This window comes from Bactrocera oleae, chromosome 3 (genome assembly GCF_042242935.1).
Source record: "Bactrocera oleae isolate idBacOlea1 chromosome 3, idBacOlea1, whole genome shotgun sequence".
Classification (NCBI taxonomy): Eukaryota; Metazoa; Arthropoda; class Insecta; order Diptera; family Tephritidae; genus Bactrocera; species Bactrocera oleae.
The window spans coordinates 6,163,026-6,175,710 of record NC_091537.1 but is presented as its reverse complement, the minus strand read 5'-3'; the positions used below and the strand labels follow the sequence as shown (position 1 = coordinate 6,175,710).

Genomic DNA, 12,685 nt, shown 5'->3' with positions numbered 1-12,685 from the left:
TTTTAGTATGTTATCTCAAAAGGTATAAACTATTGAAATATGATAAATAAATAAAAAATCGATTTTTTCAAAATTTGACACTAGGTGCACCCTTTACCGTTTTCAGGTTAAAAGATATCAGAGAATTAATACAAACTATTTTAAATTAATTAAAACCGAAATAAATACATTCAAAATATTTTATATAGAAGAACTATAAAGAAATAAGAATTGCACTGTACTTCACCAAAATTTTTCGGCTGGTGAAATATGAGATTTTAATGGATTGAGTGGATTTTGGGTATTATGAGGTTTCCATAATTGTGCAGATTTTCCCATATTTTTTTTTTTTATAAAACCAATTATAGGGCTTTTGGATTATTTTGAAGAAGTTTGGGTTCAAACAAAAATTAAATAATAATATTTAATTAAAAAAATAAAATGAAAAAAAAAACAACAAAAAACCTTAACTTCGTCTGCACTCAAGCTATAACACACCTCACAAATAAAAAACCATTCAAAAACTTGATTTTGATCGGTCAGCTTGTATGGCAGCTATATACAGTGGTCCGATATCGGCCATTCCGACCAAGTAGTAGCTTCTTGGAGAGAAACGGTCATATGCTAATTTTAGGATCGATATCTCAAAACTAATTCGCCTATATACAGACAGACGAACATGGCTAAATCGACTCAGCTCGTCAAGCCTATCATTTATATGTATATTACTTTATAAGATCTCCCATATTTCCTTTTGGGTGCTACAAACTTTGTGGCAAACTTAATATAACCTGTTCAGGGTATAAAAAATTCAAACACAGCGAGAGTAAGTGTTAATACAAAAAATTTTAACTAAAATTATAACTCAAATATTGCAAAAGAAATAAAAATTAGTTAATTTGCCAATATATATATATATATACACAAAAGCATTGCAATTATTTACAGTTATAGTGTTGAATTCAAACAAAAATGTCTTATGTAAGCTTAATTTTATTTTTATTCGCTTGTAAACATTACAGTTATTTATGCATCGTTATTTTAAATATATGTTTATAATTATGTATTTTGTTTTTTTTTTTGTTCTTTTTCCTTGGTCTTTTGCTAGATCACATAACATTTCACCCTGCTGCACGCAGCCAAATTCAACATTCACTTATAGCATTTAAATATAAATATTTCTATGATATATGTTTGTATGTATATTTGTAAATATGATAATTGATTAGTTGCATAGATTTTATATTAAAACTTAGTTGTGATATTTTTGAGAGATTTATTGTATTATTTATTTTGTTTGCTTGTATATATTATATAATTATTTTTTTCTCTAATGCGCATAATACACACATATACATTAGAAATTCAACAATAAATACACATTTCGTAGCGATTCCATTGTTAATATAGAGAAATAGTTAACATTATATTACAACATTTAATTTTTGCACTAAAAGCTATATATTTAAAATTTGCTTCAACAGTGACGACAAACAGCTAACGCGCTCACAAAATTTGCTTCTATGTTACTAGCTAAATAGTTTGTTGACTTTAATTTTAATTTTAATTTTAATTTTTTATTTGTTGGCAATTTACACAATTTTGCTGCTTAAAAAATTATTTGCTAAAAAAATGCCAAACGCTTGTAAAATATTTGTAAAATACTAGTACTAATAAATATTTAAAACATTGCAATAGCTTCAGCTTTGATCGAACATGTTGTGTTTTGTTGCAAACGCAGTTATACGTTTTTAAATAAAGAATATATATTGCATATGTAAAATTGTTTGATTTGCGCTTAAAAAATAAATTGGTTATGTTGTAAAATGTGGTTTTTAACTAAATTGTAAATATAGCGGTAAAAAAAAATGTTTTTGTAAAATTTAAAAATAAAAAAATCACCAAAAAGTATAGCATTAAACAACAAACAACACTGTACGTGCATTTGAGGGAACGCGTCAAATATATAGATGAATATAGGTTAGTAGTGATATGCGCCAATAGGCTATTTGGTGGTACCGTTGAAAACTCAATTTTGTTTCAATTACAATAACTACAATGTTTAATGTGATTAGTGTTTTTTGTTTGGCCAATTGCAAATTACAGCCTCCAACAGCCAAGCACGCCCTGTAAACTGTGTGTTTCAACACACACTCTCTCTCTCTCTCTCTCTCCCACTTTAGCTCTCGCGCTCACGCTGTTGCTTGCCGAAACTATTGTTTGCTGAAAATTTCGCATGCTTCTTAATCATCCAGCAGCGGCTCCTGATCGCTGGAGTACTCACCATTATCCTGATTTGCAGCACGCCTGTAAAAGTGTGGCCGTATTAATGTTGGTGTTCAACGTATTTGATTAACAAAAATTTTATTTGAATATGTACTTGTTTGCGTTTGCATTTTCATTTCATTAGAATTTCACATACATTGCGCTAGCATATTGGACACGTTGTGCTGGCGTCATATTCAGGTTACCTTGCACCTTCTTGTCATAGCCCCAGATTACGCAGGTGGAAATTAAAGCAACTGCAAGGCAAAAAAAAAATAATTATACTAAACAAATAATTGGAAAAAAAAACTAAAACTCACTTGTCAGCCAACTCATGAAGAAGAGCTCAACCCATATGTAATTGCCGTCGCTGCGATCGACAATCATGCCAGCAACAATGGTGATTACGGCCAGACCAAGGTTTTGCACAGACTGACAGCTGTTGAACAGTAAAAAACAAAACAAATATGCATTAAAGCGTGTGTTGAGTAACTTATGTACCGTTACTTACAAGCCATAAGCTGTGCCCAATTGATACTCGGGAATGATCAAAGCAACTAGTGGCCAGAGGCTAGCGGCCAACATGGAATACGACAGACCCATAATGATCATGCCAATGTATGGGTTAAGAAGTGTAAATGCGAGCAGCGCATGTGCGCCAATTGTGGTGAATGTCGCGCAAAATACCCAGCTGACATTACGACCGGTTTTGTCGATAACAAAGCCGAAAACGGGCGAAGCAATGGCCGAGATTAAATACACAATCGAATTGACGTTATTAGCTTGATCCGGTTTCAAGTTGAAACGATGCATGAAAAAGGTTCTGAAAAAAAAATAATTTTTTACAAAACATAAAGAAATATAAGAGTACAGCTACTTACTTGCCCAAAGCGATGAAAGGAAAGATGGCAACATAATAGGCCACGCATATAACTGAGACCATCCAAAAGCTGACCTTGAATGTAGTGACATCACTGAGTTTGGCAATCTCACCGGAAGGATTGGTGTTACGTTGCAAAATACGCTCGGCACGTCTATCCATCCAGCCTACAAATCACCAAACAACAATAGTAAATTATATTTTTCAACTTGCAGCATGCAACACACATGAAATTCTACTCACCCAAAATCAGAGCGCACAAAAGTGACAAGACACATGTGCCAGCCGCCAGCAACAAAACTACACCAATTGCTCTATGATCCGTATAGAATTTCGATACATAGTCATATATCGGTTGCATGACCCAGAAATTAACAGTGCTGCCAAAACGCGCCACCGACAATTGCAAACCGAACACCATATTCAATTCCTTCCCCTTGAACCATAGCACAGCGTAATTATTTTGTGCTACAGCCAACGACTCGGCACCGATGCCGAATATGAAACGTCCCAAAATCATTATCCAAAATGTGCCCAATAGGCCACCGGAGGCGAATATCAATTGACCAATAAGTAAAATGAATAGATAGATGATTGTGCCGAGACGTATGCCGAAGACGCGATCAATTAGGAAACCGCCAATGAAGCAGAGCACCACATTTGGCCACGAGTAGATGGAATAGATGAGCGTGAATTCGGTGGTGGTGATGTTGAGATCATGCTTGAAGACCTCCTGTAGTGCGCCGGGGTTGTCGTAGCAAAAATAGGAACCTAGAAGTTAGAGGATGAAGATTAGTCAAAGCATGCGGGAAACATTTCTTATATGCGTATACTTATGTTATTAAAGTTGATTTGAATCGTCATAATCGTAATGGCTTTGCATTATGTGACTATCATAACACTGATCACCAATTTTGAAAAGACTTAAGAATTTTTTATGCAATCTCTACTCTAATCTATCTCTACGTACTAGTAGTAAACAAGAAAGTCAACATCTGACTAACGAAGTTAATGGGTTACACTGGTTTTACAGCTTCAAAAAAAATTGTTTTTTATTGTCTTATTTAACTCTAAAATATCTCTAGAATATTGTACTAAATTCTCAAGTTGATCCCATTAATAGTTTTAGCCTTAGCCTTAAAAAGTTGTGCGCTCGAGGTCAGCTATATGGTCACTTAAAACTTTAAACGCGTTTTTCTCAAACCTTTTTTTTTCAAAGTCGGTTGTCAAGATTTTTTGCGAACTACTCAACCGATCTTAAGAAAAAATTTTACACAGGTCTTTGCGATATAAATTACAGGTTTTTGATTTGTTCAATTACAACTATTTAAAAAACAAACAAAAAGTTGATAAATCTTCTCTAAAATTTCCATTTTTTTTCTAAAAAGGTCTGCCAAAAATACAATTTTAACTTGTTTGGTTTTTTCTTCGTCCAATACCTAGTTAATGCTCTTAGTTCAAACACGTATTTTCTCTTTTTATTTTTTTTCAGAAATTCTGCTGTCAACGTGGACGAATCTTTTTTCAGAGGGATTGCCGGAACTGACGTCGTAATGAGCGAGTTTTGAATTGTTTCCTTTGAAAATTTCACAAAATCCTTATCAAATATGCATCTTCGGAATAATAAAAAGTTTGAGTAAAATATTTAATTTTTTATATGAAAAAATTTTTATTGAAAATAGGGCGTTTTTTGCTCGACGCAACCCATGTAACCCCTTAATATAATATATGTATATATTGCTACTTTTTATGTATACCAACAGACGTTGTGCTGTCTAGATATAACTGTTTATATACCGGTTACCCACAACAGTAACACAATAGCGCTAATTTTCATAAAAGTGAGTTTAGAATTGGAATGTTTTTAGCTCGTTTAGAAAAATAATTATTTTTAATTTTTAATCGTCTCAAAAGCTATCATTTCTAAATACATACCAGAGTTTGGTTAATTCGCACTGTTTAATATTATAGTTTTATTATTGAGGAATAGCTGAGTATCAAAGTAATGTACAATACAAGTATATTTTTTAAAGGAATTTTTTTTATCAATCGTCACCGGAGAGCACATATTTGAGTTTTAGGAACAGAAAAAAGCAGCTGGAAGCCACATCTATCGAATATGGTTGTAGAGGGGCGACTTCCTCAACTAAATATGCTCAAAATCAAGTGTATTTGAAGGCCTCTCTAATGTTAAAAAGCCATCTTTCCAACTAAACCCTTTTAATTTTTTTCGATATTATGGTTTTTAATAGAATGATTCGCATTAGATTTGTTCCCAACCTACGACAGTCGGTTCAACAGAGATACTATGTACCAAAATTTAAACGGCAAAAGACTGTCCGTAGTCGAATTGTTTGGAATGCCATTTTTTTTTTTGCCTGTGTATTTTCCCTCTTATATTTGTAAATATTAGACTGATGGCTGATTTTTAAGCTGTGGTTAGCACTTGAACTACTGGACTACAGTCCTTTGTGAAACCAGAAAATAGAACTCTTGTAATCAGATCTTATAAATCGCAAAGCGTCTTGAGGCTAAAACAAATCTGCTTAGCTGCTTGATTTATTTCTGCTCCCACTAACTCACAGTATGTCTGTATGTATGAAAGTGTTAGCTCTGAAGTGTTTCAAGCGTTGAACTCGCAACGGCGGGATTATGAAGAAGAAAGTGCTGCGATTTTTCTAACTCGTCTTCTTACAAACAGCTTCCATCCGTTAAGATGTCCAACCTTACATCGTGTACACAGTTAGGGTAAAGTTCAGTTAGAGTTGTAATGAAATTTTATATGTTGCTGAGAGCGTACATAGCAGTTCAGATCCCTCAAACGACCGCAGTATAATTTTATCTCTAAAAGCAGTTTGTCCGTCTGGATATGGTCCAAACTTCACAACAGCGTAAGATGGCGGTTGCGAATGATTGCGATTAAAAAAATTACATTAAAACATATATATGTGTGTAAGTTTACGATTATTGAACGAGCTCGCGCCAAGAGATACTTAAAATCTCATAAATCTTTACAATTCACAGGCCTTGTCAATGTATGTATGTATGTATGTGCATTTTTTATTTTTTATTTTTTTTTATGTTTTACTCGTATTTCAATTTAAATTATCTTCGTTTCGGGCGCAGACGTGCACTGTCACAGACGCACAAGTCAAAAATTATTTATTTTATCATTTTTTTCTCAAGCATTATGCGCTCCATTTGAATTAAATGGAGATTGCCATGACGGGCAGTTATCAGTTGTCATAACCGAAGGCATGACAACCTCAGGGTCAAGCTGGACTTACATCATATACATACACACATATGTATATAATATTCATATGTTTGTTAATCCTGTGATTTCGAGGAAGTAAGAAATTATCTTACTATTTACTGTGTTCATTCCAGGTTTTAAGGAAATTTTTAAGGAAAGTTTCATATAATTTTTTTTTTTTGAATACTATTTAATACTACTATGAGTATCAACTGGAAAATCTCGATTAGGCCAACGACAGTGCCGCTGATCATTGTCGACAGCAAAAACCGAAACGGGATTCAATTATAGTAAATCATCCCGAAATGAAAAAGATGTGATTATTTGCAAACCTAACAAGTGGCATATAATATATTCATATCTTATCAATACTCGTCAAAGCAAAAATTAATGCAGTAAACTAATTAGTCATAAGCAGAACGTTTAAAGTACGACTCAGTTGACCGACTAAAGGATTGTTTTGTGTTTTAGAGTAGCCTTTTTACACATTTATATATTTATATTTACTTTTTTATTATTTAAGTAAACATAATAGTAATTGTTGCACTCACCAAATCCAAGCAGGCACATAAAAATCAAGGCAATGAAACGATGCACACCGCTGGCGGGATTACAGCACATCGACGAACCACAACCGCTGGGTTGTAGATCCAACTCGTTGTCCTGGGGACTGCGCCGTGCCACTGAGGCAGGCGACGGTGGACGTGCCTCCTCATTCTCCACTATTGGCAAGACATCATCTGTCGAAGTAGGCATTTTTACGCGAATTTACGTACTTTTAGTTAATTGCGCACTTTTTTAATTAATATTTTTTTTTTTTTGGTTTTTACAAAATTTCACAGTAGATTTATTTTTGGATTATCTTTGCACAACTGTTGAGACGTTCGTGTAATTGCGATTGTAGACGACGCGCTAACTTAATTGCAACTACGCGATTGCAATATTACCAGCTGTGATGCGCACAGCTGTAAGCACTTATCTCGACTGCGTCGACAGTAGAGCGTATGGATGCCGCAATCAATTAACGCTTGCAATGTTGCCGCTTGCAAACTACTACTACTACTTCCTAGAGGGAAGAGGGTGGTTTCGTTGTTTTGTATTCGCTTCTGGTATTTATGTTGATTTGTTAATTCTTATCAATGCCTCTACTGCCGTCTTCCATGTGTTTACTTATTTTAACAACAGATTATTATATTAATTGTTCATTTATATTTTGTTGATTTAGAGCGTGATGATGAGGGGCGTTATTGTTTTGTCATCACAATTCAACAACATTAATACACAAACAATAAAGCTGGTATAAATCAATAACTAGAAGATCATGCGAAAAAGAAAGATAAAAACATTAACCATTCTTAGGGAATTGCTGTTAATATATGTATATATGGAGAAGTTGTTAATGTCACGCACTTGAAACTTTGACCGCACTGGGGACTGGCTATCTGTGTATGTTAAATCTTACTTCGCTTTGAAACATGCATATGTACCATATATTTGTTTAAGCTCCACTTCTAATCAGCACAATTGTACACTTAACGGACTTAGACCCGCATTATTTCCTTACGATAATACAATACAGACTTTGCTGGATGATCGAGTCAAAGGCAGCGCGCTAACACATGCGCATACATAAGTGCAACACGAAGACAAAGGAACGACAACGCGCACTATAAAAAAAAACGGGAGAGCAGAACTATTTTTGTATGTTTTCTATTCTACTGTGCGCGACGAAACCTCGTTGTTAACTGCAAAGAGAAGAAGTAATATTCGATATTAATTAAATATATTGACATTTTATTCAAAAACAATTGGCATAATTTGTATAAAGCAACGTTAATAAAAATCTGATCATATAATCATGTAACCATGGTTTGCTTACAATTACAAATACATATACGATATACAATAATCGTATGCCCTACAAAATCAAGTATTACTCAGCGCAAATAAAAGCAAATACATAAGTATATAGCCAAATCCAAAAAAAAAGGAAATTTGATAAAATATAAAACTTATGATTCACACGCTCGTACGTACATACATATGAATGTATGTATGTACATATTTACATACACTCGAACTCGCGTCAATGTTTACGGTTTTAGTGACCGTATGCATCGATTTATTAGGACATGTGATTTTGTATGGAAAGGCTTCTAATTTCTTGCTGACGTCGACGAGTTGAGCGCTGAACAATGTACATATATATATACATTTTATTCCGTATAAATAAATAGGTAAATGTATACTTACATATTATGTATCTATATATTTACATAAATGTAAATTCCTGCGTCCACAAAATAGATTACAAAAGTTCTTTGACTGCTGTTATTCTTTGAAAACAAAAACTAAAACGTACACAATTTTACTAAGATGCATGCTAAAAAATTTGTGAATTCTTGACAAACGAACAAAAACTGATAAAAGTATCAAAAAGTAATTTGTTATTCCATGTATTATTTTTCAATATTTATTTACTTGTAGTTTACCGTTACTTAAAAATTAAATAAAATTGATTTTAGACAGGAATATTCTGCATATTTTCGTTTTTGTTGCTGTTTTAGCAGTATACAACATTTCCCAAAACAAATTGTTGAACTATTACTGTTATAACAGCACTTGACTAGTTATGAATGCGTTTTTGTATGAAAATGTAAAATGTTCACTCTTCATCGATAGTTATGCATTTTAGGATTTTTCGAGATCTAATGATTTTTTTCATATTTGGATACGTTATAGCTTTAAAAATATCATACTAAAATCGGTATCTCAAATAGTGTTTTAATTACAGCCTACTAAAGTGTAACGACTCAGTTCAATCAGCTCCAACAGTTTATCCTTAAACACGTACACGTTTATCTCGAAACAGCATTTTTCAAATTTGTTTGAATGATTAATTGAACACAAATATCCGTACACTATCAAATTGTTTCTGTATGCTCTGTGTATATGAAAACAACTTTTTTTGTCAATTTTTGAATTTTTTTCGACCGTATGTCAATATATTCTAGGAAAGAATTTTTTTTAGGTTTCATCCATGGAAGCTTTCGGAATCACTACAGCAGTGGCAAACCTTTTTTTAATGCCTTCGAAGATCACGTGTAATTAAAACAAGTAAGGAAGGGCTAAGTTCGGATGTAACCGAACATTTTATACTCTCGCAAAGTCAAATGGTATACTCGTTTGAGATTTCTTTGTGAATTGACTGATATTTTCGGTAGAAGGTCAACTATAGGCACTGGGGTCCACATATTTAGTACTTAGGGGCTTGAACAGTTTTGGTTCGATTTAGACAATTTTTGGTCACAAGGTGGCCTACTTCAAACGTATTATTCACGCAAAGTTTTACCCCGATATAATCATTGTTGCTTGATATGCATAGTGGAAAGTGAAAGAATCAGATGGAATTGAAAATGGTGTTATATGGGAAATAGGCGTGGTTGTAGTCCGATGTCGCCCATTTTCGCACTATAATATAGATATATGAAAATAACGTTATGCACCGAATTTGGTTCAAATCGGTTAAGCAGATCTCAAGATATGGGTTTTCATCTAAAAATGGGCTGTGCCACGCCCACTGTCTAATTTTGAACGCGGTTCCTATAAAGTCATCTCATACCATCCCAGAGATAAAATGGAATGTCTCTGACGTGTTTAGTGCTTGATTTATCGCGCTTTTAGTAGTTTTTAACAGTACCGTTATATGGGGAGTGGGCGAAGTTACGATTTCAACTATTTTCACATCGTGGTTAGAGCTTCTAAAAACATTTGCTTCCAGTGAATTTTGTTATTATAGCATTAGCGGTTTAGGAGATATGCACATTAAACCTATTAGGGGCGGGACGTTGTAAAAAAAATTTCCCAGCTACTTACATACATACAACACATGCAAAACAGATGCAATTATAGGTGTCTCTTTTATATTTAATTACTATTTGCACACAGCACAACACTTCACAGCTAATACTGATTATAAAAGTATCTTTTCGGTTGAAATTTGTTTGTTAAAAACACATAAAATATAAACTAGTGCAGTTGCTTTCGTCCGTCTGACTCGCGCCAGTAAAGGCATTATCACTAAAATTCCATATTCCATGAGAGCGTCGTGATGAACACAATGCCAAAATTAAATGTTTTTATATTGAAACTTTTTGGTATTATATCAGCAAGATTGCGCCTAACTTATGACTTGAAGATCACTACCCATACGAAAGTACTAAAAATTTCCTCTATTTCTATAACGCCTTATATACTCTTTTCACTAAAGGGATGTATATAGTATAAATATTAAAGTTATCAGTAAATTAATATTAAATAAATAGAATTTGCATAGACATGTCCGAAAATTAATCATACTAATGCATAACAGCTTACAAACCTATACATATGCATTAAATATCTGTATGTGTGCCGTGTTTATTAAGTTAATTGTTGTTGTAATAGGCAAAAAGAAATTATCTCTTTTCATAATACTTATTTCCGTAACTTTTTTGTATTTTTACTACAAGCTTCACCACAAAAATGCGAATTATTACGTATTGTGACCGCTTATTACCCAGTTCCAATGCAGACGGTTCTACGCTATGGCAAGGGCAGTTCTGTAGCTTTGACAAATAAAGTAATTTCCATATAAGAACTTAATTTGGATCTATAGGTAAAATTTCAGAGCGATATCTCAAGAACTGACTAGTTGGCATATATACAAACAGACGGACATGGCTTAATCAACTCAGCACGTCACTCTGATCATTTATATATTATATATATTTTATAGCATGTCCAAAGTTTCTTCTGTGTATTACAAACTTCGTGGCAAATTTAAAAAACCCTTTTAAGGGTATAATGTATTTATTGTGTATTAATCCGTTTTTTAATTTTCTCTTAATATTTTTCCTACATAAACGCAGTAATGTTCAAGTACAACTGCTTGGCAACAGTTATATTTCTTTGATATTCTGGTCAATCCCACTGTCACAGAGTTAAAAGTTTGACAACGCTTCAAGCAAAACTTGTTTAACGGATTCGGTTGATATCGACAACACCGAATTTCAAAACTTCAACCCAAATGCAATTGAAAACCGTAATATTATAAAAAAGTTGAAGTTTGACAACACTTCAAACGAAACGGTTTGAGTTGATATCGATAATACCGAATTTCAAAACTTCAACCCAACTGGAGTTGAGTTGAAACCCGTAATAGGGGTTTAAGTAAGTTGACCATTAAAGGCAAAAAAATTACCAGGAGTGTTGCGTCGTATCTTTTTAATCCTTTCTATCATGGCGTTCACTTCTGCTCCAAGATAGTTTTATGTAGCGAGTGCAATCAAATTTTTCCATTTCAAAACCGAATAGGCCGGTTTAAGCATTAATTGAATATTTGACATCGGGCGACAATGTGGTATATACATATGTTTGAAGGTTCCAACTAAAATGGTGACGACTGATATGCACATACATATTTACATATGAACCGAAGAGTATACAAACAAAAACGCAACAAGTAGGTACAAATTTAGACAATTGAAGATATGTAAATATTTCATACATATATATTTAGACATGAATATACACATATATGTAGGTGAAAAATGATACCTGAAATAGTATAAAGAAACTTTTTTCCCGTGTACCAAATTGAATATATTTGAATGTTTGTCTCCCGGTTATTCTAATATAACATTTGGATGACAATTTCTAAATGTATATATAATATATATGAACAGATTTTTGTACGTATGCATATACATACATACATGTATATAACTATAGGTATGAAAATGCAAATTATTGATTTCACCAACATTAGATGCAGAAGATATTTTGCTATAAGATTACTTTTGTTTTTGTTTGTTCTTTTTTTTACAGAATGGTTTTTTAAGCAAAGATACTTATATACACATAAGGAGACATGCTTAATTAGTTATTCAACTGATTAAAAACACAAAGAACGCAATAAGCCATTGAAAAGTAAAATGTTATACATACATATGTTTTATATACATATATTATTGCTGTCGTAATAAATAGAAAATGTGTAAAATCACTACTCACCCGATAATGAGATATGAGATGGGGTTTTTTATTTCCTAAAATTCCATTTCCATTTAAAAATATTCCAACCAATAATATAAATATATTTAAAAGTATTATTTATGGTGCACCTAAAATTGTCTACTAAAACCAGTTTTTATTGCCTTTCTTTTAATATTTCATTTACCATCTTCGTTGACTTTGGCTCGAATCTAATTTTGTTTTGCTTACTATATTTGTACATATATAGAGTTGCATTTCGAAGTATTTAC

The 12,685-nt window shown here is 32.9% G+C and overlaps 1 protein-coding gene across 3 annotated transcripts; it reads right to left on the bottom strand.

The window, feature by feature from the left end:
- Positions 1-956: 956 nt before the first annotated feature.
- Positions 957-12,593, bottom strand: LOC106617664 (lysosomal dipeptide transporter MFSD1). Of its 3 annotated transcripts, none has more exons than XM_014235023.3 (9): positions 12,435-12,593; positions 7,791-8,125; positions 6,932-7,691; positions 3,368-3,895; positions 3,126-3,291; positions 2,756-3,067; positions 2,565-2,683; positions 2,402-2,501; positions 957-2,286 (listed from the first exon to the last, which is right to left on the bottom strand). In XM_014235023.3, the coding sequence occupies exons 3-9, from the start codon at positions 7,134-7,136 to the stop codon at positions 2,223-2,225; spliced, it is 1,494 nt and encodes a 497-aa protein (XP_014090498.2). In that variant the 5' UTR covers positions 7,137-7,691; positions 7,791-8,125; positions 12,435-12,593; the 3' UTR covers positions 957-2,222. The 3 variants fall into 3 exon arrangements, with proteins under 3 accessions (XP_014090498.2, XP_014090499.2, XP_069963440.1); XM_014235024.3 differs by having other exon boundaries at positions 7,868-8,125; XM_070107339.1 differs by having other exon boundaries at positions 2,360-2,501; positions 6,932-8,125.
- Positions 12,594-12,685: the final 92 nt, after the last annotated feature.